The 13441-nt window shown below is 41.1% G+C and overlaps 1 protein-coding gene across 4 annotated transcripts in view; it reads right to left on the bottom strand.

Moving 5' to 3' along the window:
- The window catches only part of Phf8 (PHD finger protein 8), a 114091-nt gene extending 100893 nt beyond the window's left edge, over nucleotides 1–13198 (bottom strand). For 2 of the 4 annotated variants that reach the window (XM_058582039.1, XM_058582040.1), the window contains exons 1-2: nucleotides 12501–12756; nucleotides 11331–11521 (exon numbers count right to left, since the gene is read on the bottom strand). In XM_058582039.1, the coding sequence (XP_058438022.1) occupies nucleotides 11331–11428 (98 nt within the window). In that variant the 5' untranslated portion in view covers nucleotides 11429–11521; nucleotides 12501–12756. The other 2 variants (XM_046452586.2, XM_046452585.2) reach the window with 2 other exon arrangements.
- Nucleotides 13199–13441: the final 243 nt, after the last annotated feature.

The following is a 13441-nucleotide window of genomic DNA, read 5'->3' as shown; positions in this document are numbered from 1 at the left end:
TTTTCCAAAAGGAGCCGTCAATTGGCTTGGTGTATCTTCCTCCCTTCTGCTTGTCATGATCGTCCAGCTAAAATTTGGGGGCCAACAGAGGTGAGGCAAACACCCCCCCCCCCCCCCCCCCCCGCTGGTACAAAGACCTCTCCACAGGTGTGGCTGTATACTGGACCGGTAGTCAGTGACGGGTAAGATCCAATTGCAATGGTACCAACCTAAGGACCATATGTACTATTGGACAACCTAAGGCAGGCACGGTCCCTAAGCCACATGCTTGTTGTTTAAACAGAGAGGGGGAGATGTTGAGAGCCACAGCCGAAGGGGCCCCAGCAAACTTCCAGCTGCCAGCAAACTTCCAGCTGCCGGCTGATGATTGGCTCACAGCGGCCCCAGCAACATCTAGCTGATTGGCTCCTCTGCGGTGATGCTCATTGGGCTGTTTTCCTGCCCTTTCAGACCACGGAGCTGCTCATTGGGGGACTTTTTTGGCTCCGCCCACGTGACCCAGCCAATCGGCCTCAAGAGCAGGAGGATTGTGGGAGGTGGAGAGAAGCTTGAGGGGGAGAGAGAGGCTTGTGGAAAGCCGGTGGTGGCAGTTGGGCTCTGAGGGTTTTTCCTGAGGAGCTGTGTGGTTTGGTGTGTGGTTCTAAAACTAAAGTTAGTTTCTTTTGACAAGTGGCTCCTGATTGTGCCCAGCCAGACTGCGGCACTTTGGTACATGTTCACCACCAGAAACATTCCAGGTGGGTTGAACCAAAAATTATGACACCCCAGTGATTAAGGAACAGTTCTGTATATTGATTGTGGTGGTTACCTTCTGAATCTACAAATATGATAAAATTGTGTAGAACTAAATATGCATACACAGATGAGTGCATGCAAAACTGGTGAGATTGGAATAGGATTAATGGATTATGCCAATCTGAGTTTCCTGGTTTTGATACTGTACTATAGTTGCACAAAATGTTACCATGGGGGAAACTAGGTGAAGGATACACAGGAACACCCCCACATATTTTTTTTTAGTTTCTGGTGAATCTATGACTTTAAATTTTTCTTTTAAAAATTAAATCACTCCAAGACACATCTCTATGAATCCCACAGGGGAAAAAAAACTATCCTTTTGACATTTCTAACTCCACATCCTACAGAACATTCTCTAGGGCAGGAATTCTGCAGCCTATGCATTACATATAGAAAGCCCTAAATATGAATGCTGGGACTTTACTTTGTTACACATTCCTAAAGCTTCAGCTTATCCTTCTGCTGCTTCAAAAATAATGGTATATACTTTAACTTGATTTTACTTGGAACAAAAATGTGGAGTATGTATAAATTTTTAAACCCTGATTTTTCCCTATCTTTCACAATTTCTAACAACTGAAGAGTACTATACTATATCCTATAGCAAGAGTCCATGAGATCCAGGTTTGATTTGTGGTGCAACAGCTAATGGGCTATGTAGCTTTGGACAAGTTATTTAACCTCATGGGGGAAATAGTAGCTCCAAAGAGCTAATGTAAAAATTAAGTGGTCCCTTCTGGTTCTAAAACAATATAGAGTAGATACACTTCTCCCTACTTCTCCCACTAAGTACAGCTATAAACCACGGCATTACACACAAAACAAACATAATAAGAATCTGAAAAGTAAAGAGAAGAAGGAACAACAACTAGGTGTAGCAAGATCCAACCACCTACCAAGTGGTTTGTGTCAACAGAGACAAAGTGGGAAATTTGGATTTCCACCCCCATGTGGTAGCAATGAACTTGTACCTCATTCCTGTAACCAACGTAGTGTCTGAAGAGGGTTGTAAAAAAGAAGTTTTAAATAAGCTCCAGAGTCTCATAATATAATGCCCCAAATGTCCAGGATATAATTATAATAATCACTCACCATTTCAAGAACAAGGAAAATCAAGTTCAATGAGAAAAGAAAATCAACAGATGTCAACACTAAGATGACACAGATGTTGGAATTATCTGACAAGAATTTTAAAGGCACTACAAAAAATGGACAATTACAAACATGCCAGAAACAAATGAATAAGTAGAAAGTGCCAAAAAAAGGAAATCTCTGCAAAGAAATAGATTTTTTTTTCAAAAAACAAACAAACAAATGGAACTTTTAGATATGAAAAATACAATAATTTTAAAGAAAATTCACTGGATGGGTTCAACAGCAGAATGAAGACAACAGAGGAAATAATCGGTAAACTTGAAGACAGAATCTAAATGGAAAGAAATGTGGAGTAGAAAAAAATGTACAGGACTAGGGATATGTAACTCAATGGTAGAGCACTTGCTTCACACATACGAGACCCTAGATTTGATCCCCAGCACTGAAAAAAAATGCACAGAGACTCAGTAACCTACAGGACTATAACAAAAGACAAAAACAAAGAAACCATAGTGAGACAGTGGCTTAATCAACTCCTAAAATTATAAAAGGGAAAAATCTTGAAAGTAATAAGAGAGAAGTCGCATATTACCTAAAGCACACCACCCATTTGAATGACAGGAACTCTCATCAGAAACTATGGAGGCACAACAGTTTTCAAGTGCTGAAAGAACTGGAAATACAGAATTTGATGTCAAATAAAAAGATCAATGGAAATCAAGACAGATGAAAGAAAACAAAAAGTATTTGTTGCTAATAGACCTATCCTAAAAAAGGGGGGGCGGGAATAAAGCTATCTAAACAGAAAGGAAGTGATACAAGAAGGAATCTTAGAAGGAAGGAATTAGGAAGTAAAAGAACAAGGGAAAGAGAAAAGTATAAGGAAATACAATATACTTTCATTTTCCTTTCAAGTTCTCTAAATTATGTTTGATGATAGAAGCAAAAAATATGGCACTTGCCAGAGGTGGTGACACAAACCTATAACCCCAGCTACTCAGGAAACAGAGGCATGAGGATGACAAGTTCCAGGCCAGCCTGGGCAACTTAGAGTGACCTTGTCTCAAAAAAAGGTCTGGGGATATAGCTCTGTGATAAGACCACCCCTGGGATCGGTCCCCAGTACTAAAGAAAAAAATGGCATTGTCTGATGTGATTCTCAATGTGTGTGGAAAAAAGAAGAGAATGTAAAAGGGTTTAAAGAGAGTTTCTTTTTTAAAATTTTTTGGTCCTGGGGATTGAACCTGGAGCACTTTACCAACACGCTAAATTCCCAGCCCTTTTTGAGACAAGGACTAGGGATATGTAACTGAGGCTGGCCTAGAACTTTTGATCATCCTGACTTAGCCTCCCAAATTGCTGGAGCTACAGGAGTGTACCACTACTGCTGACAAAGCATGAGAAATAAGTTTTTACTCAAACTGGGAAAGTGTAAACATGAATAGGTTGTGGGAAATTATATTATGTATAAAATAACATCTAGCCAGGCGCATCTGCTCCAGAGGCTCAGGAGGTGAACGCAGGAGGATCCTGAGTTTAAAGCCAGCCCCAGCAACAGCAAGGTGCTAAGCAACTCAGTAAGACCCTGTCTCTAAATTAAAAAAAAAAATAGAGCTGAGGATGTGGCTCAGTGGTTAAGTACCCCTGAGTTCAATCCCTAGAGATCTAGAGCAAGTGCTGAAAAACATATACAAAGAGATACATTGTAGATAAAGCAAAATGGAGCCCTGCAGGGTTGCACAAACCTGTAATCCCAGCAGCTTGGGAGGCTGAGGCAGGAGGACCATGAGTTCAAAGCCAGACTTGGCAAAAGCGAGGTGTTAAGCAACTCAGCTAGACCCTGTCCTTAAATAACATACAAAATTGGGCTGGGAGAGGTGGCCACAATGGTCGAGTGCCCCTGACTTCAATCCCCAGTACCAAAAAAAAAAAAAAAAAAAGCAAAATGGAATTGTAAAAAAGGTATAAGTAACTCACAAAAATGCAGTAGAAAGAAAACAGAGGTATAAACTGGGCACAGTGGTATAACCTGTAATCCCAGATACTCAGGAAGCTGAGGCATGAAAATTGCAAATTCCAGGCCAGCCTGGGCAATTTAGTGGACTGTTTCAAAATCCTGAAAAAAAGCACAGCACTGTATTGTGTGGTTCTCAATGTATGTAGAACATTTAAGACTAGTTATATTATAAATAAGGGAATATAAAGGAATTTAAAGAGAAAGTAAGTTTCTACTCTACACTCAAACAGGAAAAATAAAAACACCAGCTGATTGTGGTAAATTATATATATGTATGAAATAACATCTAGGGCAAGAATTGAAAAACCTATACAAAGACACATTTTAAAACAATACAGATAAAGCAAAATGGAATTGTAAAAAAGATATAAATAATCAACAAGACAGAAGAAAGAAAACAGAGGCATAAACTTGGGTGCAGTATGTTACACCTGTAATCCCAGGGACTCAGGAGGCCAAGGCAGAAGGACTGTATTCCAGGCCAGCCTCGACAACTTATGAATACCTGTTTCTAAATAAAAAAAAATTTAAAAAGTCTGGGGATATAGCTCAGTGGTAGAGTGCCCCTGGGTTCAATCAGCAGTACCACAAAATAAGAGTGGGGAGGAAGGGGAAGGGAAAACAGAGGCACAAAGAAGAGAGAAGAAAAAATTTAAATAACATGTTTAAGCCTTAATACATCAATAACTGTATTAAGTATAAATTGACTAAATATGCCCATTATAAGAGACTAGCAGAGTAAATAATACCAAACTACATATTGTCTGCAAGAAATGCACTTTATATATGGTATATAAATAGACTGACTGTAAAGAGATGAGGACTGAGACTGTAGATCAGTGGTAGAGTGCTTCTCTAGTATGCACAAGGCCCTGAGTTCAAACATTAGCACCTCAAAAGAATAAAGTAGGGATGAAAAAGTATATATCATGCAACCCTTAATCAAAAGAAGGCGGGAGTATCTATATTATAAGGTAAAGTAGACTTGCATACAAACAAAACTATGAGAAACATAGATATTACATTAATGATAAAAGGTTCAATACACCAAGACTGAAATTCTAGGTACATAAATATCAAACAATAAAGATACAAAATATGTAAAGCAATAAATGATAGAACTGAAAGGAGAAATAGATAAGCCCACAGTTATAGTTGGACATTTCAACACCTCTCTTTCAAAAATTTACTGAATGGGAGGCTAGGGATGGCTCAGTGGTAGAGCACTGGTCTAGCAAGTATGAGGCCCTGGATTCAATCCCCATTACCAACTTCCCCAGAACTTACTGAACAACTACATAGAAAATCAGCAAGAATAAAGAATCCAGCAATGCCACCAACCAATAGTAAGTTAATTAACATTTACAGGACATTACACCCAACAAGCCAGGTGTGGCAGCGCACATCTGTAATCCCAATGGACTCAGGAGGCTGATGCAGGAGAATTACAAATTCAAAGCCAGCCATCAGCAATTTAAGAGGCCCTAAGGTACTTAGTAAGACCCTGTCCCAAAAGAAAAAATAAAAAGAGCTAGAGGGGTAGTTCAGTGGTTAAGCACCCTTGGCTTCTATCCCTGGTACCACCTCAAGAAACAAGATAAAGAGGAGCAAAATACAACTAAAGCAAGCAGAAGAAAGAAATAATAAAGTGTGAAAATCAATGAAATTGAAAACAGAAAGACAAAAGAGAAAGTTAACAAAAAAAACTTCTACTTTGAAAAGAATGTGAATCAAAAATAAAAATAATACAGGAAAAATAAAATAAAACTGACAAATCTGTTATCAATTCTAAGAAAAGATGACATTTTTTTGGTACCAGGGATTGAATCCAGAGGTGCTAACCACTGAAATACATCCCTAGCCCTTTTTATATTTTTATTTTGAGACAGAATTTCACCAAGTTGCTTGGGGCCTCACTGAGGTTGGCCTTGAACTTGCAAGTCTTTAAGAATTCCAAATTTACAAATATGGAGATGGATAAATTGAACTGCCTCAGCCTCTCAAGCCACTGGTATTATAAGTGTGCACCATGATTCCTAGCAAGACACAAAATTTTAATAAACAGGAACAAAATATCAAAACAGAGCCTACAAATACTAAAAGGATAATAAGGGAACACTATGAATAACTGTATAAATTTGACAACTTAGGTGAAATGTATCAGTTCCTTGGAAAATATAAACTATCACAACTAAATAGATTCCTAATTTTAAAACTGTTAAAAAGGATTAAATAATGATAATTAGGCAAAATGTTTAGCACAACAATTGGCATATTAGTTGGTGCTCAACAAAAAATAGCTACAACCACTTTATTTATATCTTTATAACCATTCTCAGTAAAACTGAGGACGAAGAGATGAAATTCTTTTGTAATAAGTAACAGGGTCAGGTCAGGCATGGTGACACATGCCTGTAATCTCAGCAGCTCAGGAGATTGAGGCAGGAAGATCTCGAGTTCAAAGCCAGTCTCAGCAACTTAGCAAGGCCCTGAGCAACTCAGCAAGACCCTGTCTCTAAATAAAATATAAAAAAGGGCTGGAGATGTGGTTCAGTGTTTAAGTGCCCCTGAGTTCAATCCCTGGTACCTCCCCCCCTCCCCCAAAAAAAGTAACAAGTCAGAGTTTTTTTTTTCCTTAGTGCATTTTTAAAATTTATTCTAATTTGTCAGAATTTTTTTAAAAAATTAGTTGTAGATGGACACAATACCTTTATTTTACTTATTTATTTTTAATGTGGTGCTGAAGATCGAACCCAGTGCTTCATACGTGCTAGGCAAGTGCTCTACCACTGAGCCACAACCCTAGCCCCAACAAGTCAGAATTTGAACCAAGAACTGAAATCAGTGCCCCTTTCTCTAGAGTTCAGAATGCACACCACAGCCAAATCCTTGCAAAGTATCAACCAATATTTCTTTTCCAAACAGAAAAGCTGTAAAGAGGTGAGGCTTTTGTCAAAACTCCAGACATTAATTAATGGATGCCAACTAGTTTTATCCATCAGTGTACAGTAATGATTCTTAAAGGTTAGGGTGTCTCAGAATTAATAATCTGTTTGATAAAATGTAGATTGCTGGGGCTGGGGTAGGTTGGCTCAGCAGTAGAACACTTGCCTAGCATGTTCGAGGCCCTGGGTTCAATCCTCAGCACCACATAAAAATAAATAAATAAAATAAAGGTGTTGACAACTACAACTAAAATTAAATAAATATTTTTAAAAATGTAGATTGCTGAGTTCCAGTCCCAGCCCTATAATTTGCATTTCTGCACAAATTCCCAGTTGAGGACTGGGGTTGTGGCTCAGCAGTAGATTGCTCACCTAGCATATGCAAGGCCCTGGTTTGATCCTTAGCACCACATAAAAATAAATAAATAAAATAAAGGTGTTGGGTTCAACTACAACTAAAAAATAAATATTAAAAATAAAATTCCCAGTTGATGAACCCCACAAGGGTGACTGGTACACAACAATAATATGTTAGCTCATCCATCCCCCAATATTAGAAGCTATCACACCTTAGAGAAGAAGAAATCAAGGAAGGATAATGTTTTAAATCTGTAGCTGTCGAGGGTGGGCTCTGTTCACCTACTGAATCAGAAACACTATAGCTGGGGTCTACCTGTCTTGTGTTTTAACAAGTCTTCCATATGATTCTTATGCATGCTAAAGTTTAAGAAGTGCTGTTCTACAAATCAGTGTTTTTGTGAAACCCGGTCTCTTAAGTGAGGGATGAGTAGTTTTTCTACTTTCGAGAAATTGGACTCTGGAATTAGATAATTCAAAGTTCAAATCCACACTTACAAAATCACTTTAACTTTCACAAATTCCAGACTCCCATCCTTGAAATGGAACAGTTGCCTCCCTTGTTACAACCTTTCCAGTTAGTAACTTTGTGTTACATACCATAATTCCTAACTGGACTTGATGAAATCCATCAGAGATAAGAACAGATTTCTATCATCACCTCTAGGCATTTGTGGATTTAAAATCTGTGGGCTTAATTTTAAAAGCCACCATGAAAAGTTCATAATATTTAGTTACTTTCAGTTGTATTGAAATATAAACTTAAATGGAGCACTGTGAGCCTGGGGTATGTGTGTGCACGCATGAGGGAGAGCAAGAGAGAAAGCGAGTGAGCAATGCACTGAGTAAGCAAGAGCAGCCACCCACCAAAGACCTGATTCTCAGCTACCGTCCTTGTTCTCTGACAGCCCATAGAAAGAAACAGAAGAGATTAAAAAAAATTGGTTTCTTTCATGGAAAAAGATTAGAGCAGTTAACTCATATCAGAGTATACACAGAAACACAGAACTCACCATTGAAATGTTCTTAAAGAGGGGCCTGGACCATAAAACCCCATCTTCATATTTTGTAAATTTGTAAATTTGGCTTCAGTGGGTGCTGCTTATAAATGTCAAGTGTCCATTGTTCAAAGATGTTCACCACAATGTTTTTCCTTTTGTTTTAATCAGCACTCATATCAAGATGCAAAATCTTTCCACACAATACCCATAGTTTCCTTGCATCTCAACAACATTTATAATATAAAAATGTAAATAATATCAGTATACAACCATAAAGGAAATAATCAAGTAACTGGTAACAAATACATATAATGAAATATCAGAAACTAAATTTCGATGACTATTTAATAACATGGCAAATACCCACATTATGTTAGGGAAGAATAAAAGGTAACAAAATGGTATTTATAATACAATCCCATTTTATAAAAAAAAATGTTTATGTTTGAAGTCAAAAGAGAAGTGTTACTGCAGCAAAAATTTCAACAGTGGATTATGCCAGATTGTAGAAGGATAGTTGACTTTTGTTTCCTTCTATATTATTCTCCTGTATTTTCTACAATGAGCATATCTTGCCTATGTAGCCAAGAAAAAGAAATTTAAACATGCTACAGTTTAGAAATCTAACTTTCACGCCTGGGTATAAATTAAATAATTTATGCAAAGGCCCTGGTATAGAGTCTGGCACAAGTATACACTTGGGAAGCATTCATTCCTGTTCCCTGTTCCCAGTTCCCAGTGTGTAGAGATAAGGTCTCTATATTGTGAGCAGAAGCCCCTTTTCCAGGACTGAACCTACGTACTTCCTGTATAATACAAACTAAGGGCCAAAAGCAACAAAAACAGTTTTTTCATGAAGACTCATTCTTTCACTCAAAAACATACTCAGCATCTATTACATGTTAGACTCTACTACATGAACCACGTTCTGACGATACCAAAAATGAAAAGATGGCATCTCTCCTCTCAGGGAGCACTTGCCAATGAGTAGGACCCAACATATTTATAATATGAAATAATTATTTTTAATAAGGATGCATAAAAGGTTCAGTGGGAACCCAAGGGAAGCAGGCCTTATACAGAGGAGATATTCTATGAGTTATAAAGGGGAGGACATTAGTGGAAATAGCATATGCAAAGAAAAGAGATATAAAGGAGTATAAAGCTGTCCCAAAACTGTACACAGTTCAGTTTTGCTAGGACACGGAGGAGCCAGGCATTGTGGTGCATTGCCACTAACCCTAGCAACTCCAGCAACTCAGGAGGCTAAGGCAGGAGGATTACAAGTTTAAAGCCAGCCTCAGCAACTCAAACAGTCCCTGCTTCAAAATAAAAAGGACTGTGAATTTAACTCAGTGGTAAAGCTTCCCTGAGTTCAGCCTCTAGTACAGAGGGAGCGGGTAGGGAGGGGTGGGAAATGAGATTAAACAAGTCTTGTCTATCACATAAAGAAGACTCAATTTTATCCTGCAGGAAAACGAATGAAAGAATAATTTTAAGCTGAGGAGTGACTTATCAGCACTAGCAAAGATAACCAAGAATCCTGAAAGAACTTTTTTTCTTCTTTTTTTTAATATATATATATTTTAGTTTAAGTGGACCTTTATCTTATTTATATTTGGTTCTGAGAATCAAACCCAGTGCCTCACACATGCTAGAAGGCAAGCGCTCTGTCACTGAGCCACATCCCCAGCCCAGAATTTTTTTTTTCTTTTTAGTATCAGGGATTGAACCCAGGGGTGCTTAACAACTGAGCTACATTCCCCAGACTTTTTTCATTTTTTTTTTTTTATTTTTGAGATAGGAGCTTGTTAAGTTGCTTAGGGCCTCACTAAGTTGCTGAGGCTAGCCTCAAACTTGCAATCCTCCTGCCTCACCCTCACAAGTCACTGGGATTACATGCATGCTCTGTCATGCCCGGATATGAAAAACATTTAATCCCCACTTATTTCCAGAGTAAAAGAAAAGACTTTATTTTCTAGATCTGTCCCTCTTAAATAAACATGAAGCAGTAAATGGAACTCTGCATCTGATACATAAATAGTAAATATTCAATAAAGATCAGTTAAATATGAATTGGATATGCTGCAAGGGGTAACCCCTACTTAGGGCAGGATTTTGGCAACGTCAATACCATTACTTTGATTATGAGCATGATAAGAGAAACAGCTCCTGTGGAAGGAACTACTGACAACTGAGGGTTCTAGAATCTACATGACAGAAGGAGAATAACATATACTGCTTTATTGTATTCCAGTGTACATATCCGTCTTGTGGTTATTTTTCCATAGCTGGGATTTAAATCTCAATAATGGGATAATATTACAGTTTTATTCCACACACTAACCTCTCTGGAATTCTGGGTGACAGGTGCTTATGTGCACACATGTTTAACTGGAGGGAATTCATTAGTGGTTTTACTCCTGCTGTTTTACCCAATATCCTTTCTGCTTAATTCAATTTAGTTATAAGGATGGTTCTGCAGACAGTGTAGAAATAAAATACTATTGCATTTGTCTCCATTTATTGAATGCATGCAAATTACTTTAAAGCCAGGAAGGATGTATTTGATATATTTTATTGGTGAAGACAATAAGGCTCACAGAGGAAAAGCAACTTGCCCAAGGCCACTCTGATAGTAAGTTGCAAAGAAATGTATGTTTGTCAGATTCTGATACCTCAAAAATGCAGTACTGCCTCCCCCAAAGCCAGTGTGTAAAGCAAAACACAACTGCCGGAATACAAAAATGATGCTTTCTTTGTAGCTAAAATGGAAGGGGTGTGTGTGTATTATACAGACACATACACACACAGGCATACATACACATATACACAAATATGTACATACACATACATGCACATACTTGTACACATGTACACATCTTTTTTTTTTTTTTCAAAAGGACACAAAAAAGAATTGTAGGGGAAAACAGAGAAAGAAAGGAAATCAAAGGCCAATGTCAGGCAGCCTTGGTCTTAAAGGAGGATGGAAAAACCTGGGTCTGAGAAAAGGGGGGCAGTTTCTGAGCATGAATCTAAAACAGAGCTGAGAAAAGGAGAGAGTGAATGAATGCACTTGGCCACTGTACCCCGTCCAACCTGGCCTGCCCTCCTTACCTGCCATGAAACCAGTCTTGACACATGTCACACTCGATCATAAAGCGGGTCACATCATAAGGTAGCCGACAGAGGCAATACACAGGCACCGAGGCCATCTTCGTCGGGCCTTGGAGCGATCTGCGGCGGGCCAGGTTCCTGGTGTCAAGGAGGGGCTGGAGGCAACAGGACGCGTCCTCTCTGGACGATAGCTGGGCACAAACAACACTTTTTACAGAGTGAATCAGGTCCCCCCACGCCGACCCCCTCCCACCCGCCTTGGGGCACCAACCCTCAGCTATGAAATAGGGAGTTACCTCCGCCAGCCGGGATGCAACACAGCTGGTGTGGCTGTAGGGGGCAACCAGAGAAAGTCCACCCGGCCTTTAGAATTTCTTTCACTCAGAAAGAACGTTCCGTGCTCCACCTTTGAGTCTCCCCCCATCCCCTGTCTCCCATCCCCTACCTTCTAAGCCCTGGAGTGAGTGATAACTTCTTTCCGGGTTTCACGGAAATATCTGAAGCTTTTCAGGAAGCTCTCCTAATCCCTCACTGAACCCTGTCCTTGCTAGCCTCTCGTTTCCCAGGGCTCCCGGCTCCCTTTATTATGACGCAAACCACAGCGTAAAGAATGGGGCTGGGGGTTCCTCAGGAAACAACCCAAAGACCCTCCTCTCACTCCCCTAATATGATCAACCAGAGAAATGAGGGACCCTTGAAAGTCTGTTCAGGTTACTCAAAAATCACCCCAAAGCCTTAGGGAACAAGGCAGACAAGACTAGGCGCCCAAACTCAAATCACAGTTCTGGGGTCGCGTTCTCGGAGTTTAAATGATCTTCCCGTCACTCAATATCATCCCTTCCTGGACCCGTCAGGAGTCTCATCACCCCCAACAGAAATAAACCTCTTTAAAAACTCATCAGCTCATCCCCTACTTCAAAGATGACAGGGTTCTCATCGCACCTTTGAATCTAAAAAGGATCGGTTCAAAACCCCCCGACTGACTAGAATTTCCTCACGCTGCTGAAAACTAAGCAACGATTTTCTTTCTCTTCCGCTCGGAAACTGGCATGTATTCCTTGCAGACCCCTCAAAATGACGAAGGTTCCCCTGCACCCCCAAATTGCCAGGGCTCTCATCCGAGATCCTGAGACTGACAGGAATATCCTCCTCGCAGCCCCCGAAACTTACGAGAATGTCTTTACGCCTCCCTAACAGGAACGTATTCACGCCCCAAACCTGACAAGAATGTCCTCGGTCCGGAATCCTACGTGGACCGCCTCATGGCCAAAGCTGCAGGGCAGTCCTCACGCCGGCGGAGCTCAGTCCCGGCGACACGCCGGCGGCCGGGTTAGCTCCAAGGCGGCGCGGAGCTTCGCTCAGCGGAGGTTCGCCCGGCAGTTCCGGCCCCAGTAGCGGCGCGCGCCGAATTCTGGGATAGTCACAGTAAAGCTGCGAACCTTGCTCGCCTTCCCTTCGAACCACCCGCTGGGTCGCGCGGCGCTAGCTGCCCAGCAGTGCTTCAGGGCAGCCTTCTCCACAGCACTCCCCACGGCCCCGCCGTTCGGGCCTACTAGAGACCGCAGCTCGGGCCTAGTCTGGTGGCTGCCCTGCGAACGGGCAAGTGGCGTCGTCGCTGGGCTGGCAGAAGCCGCGAACAAACCAAGGAGGAACAAAATGAACCGGCCGCCTAGTCCAAGAAAGACGGACCGAAAAGTCGCCAGGAGAAGCCCGGCAGCAGTGCTAGGCAATTCGTAGTAGTCAATAAAGTTTATTCAAAACAACGAGGAAGTTGAGGCGGAGAGGGGAGGAGAAATATGGGGTAAACAGCTACCATATTGAGAGTGGCGGCGCTACCGTGGGGAGACAAACCAACCGCCATCTTATGAGGGATGGGCTCGCGAGGTGACCGCGTAGGAGGCGGGGAATAGCAAGCCGCAGGCTCCCGCGTGATGTCATCAGGGGCGGGGTGCCACCCTGAGACGGGAGGGCGGTGCCCAGCTACCTTTGGACCCGCTCCTCTCTTAGAGATGCCCAATCGCCGCTGGAGACCTTGAGCCAAGAGGCGGGGAAGCCGCCATCTTAGGCGAGGCAGGGGCTTGGCTCCATTTTGAGTGGGGCCCAAAATTTCC

The sequence above is a fragment of the Marmota monax genome, unplaced genomic scaffold (assembly GCF_021218885.2).
Source record: "Marmota monax isolate L192 unplaced genomic scaffold, Marmota_monax_Labrador192_F-V1.1 WCK01_AAM20220418_F8-fsc00223, whole genome shotgun sequence".
Taxonomy (NCBI): Eukaryota; Metazoa; Chordata; class Mammalia; order Rodentia; family Sciuridae; genus Marmota; species Marmota monax.
Note: the sequence above shows the minus strand (reverse complement) of the source record. Positions and strands in the feature narration are given on the sequence as shown.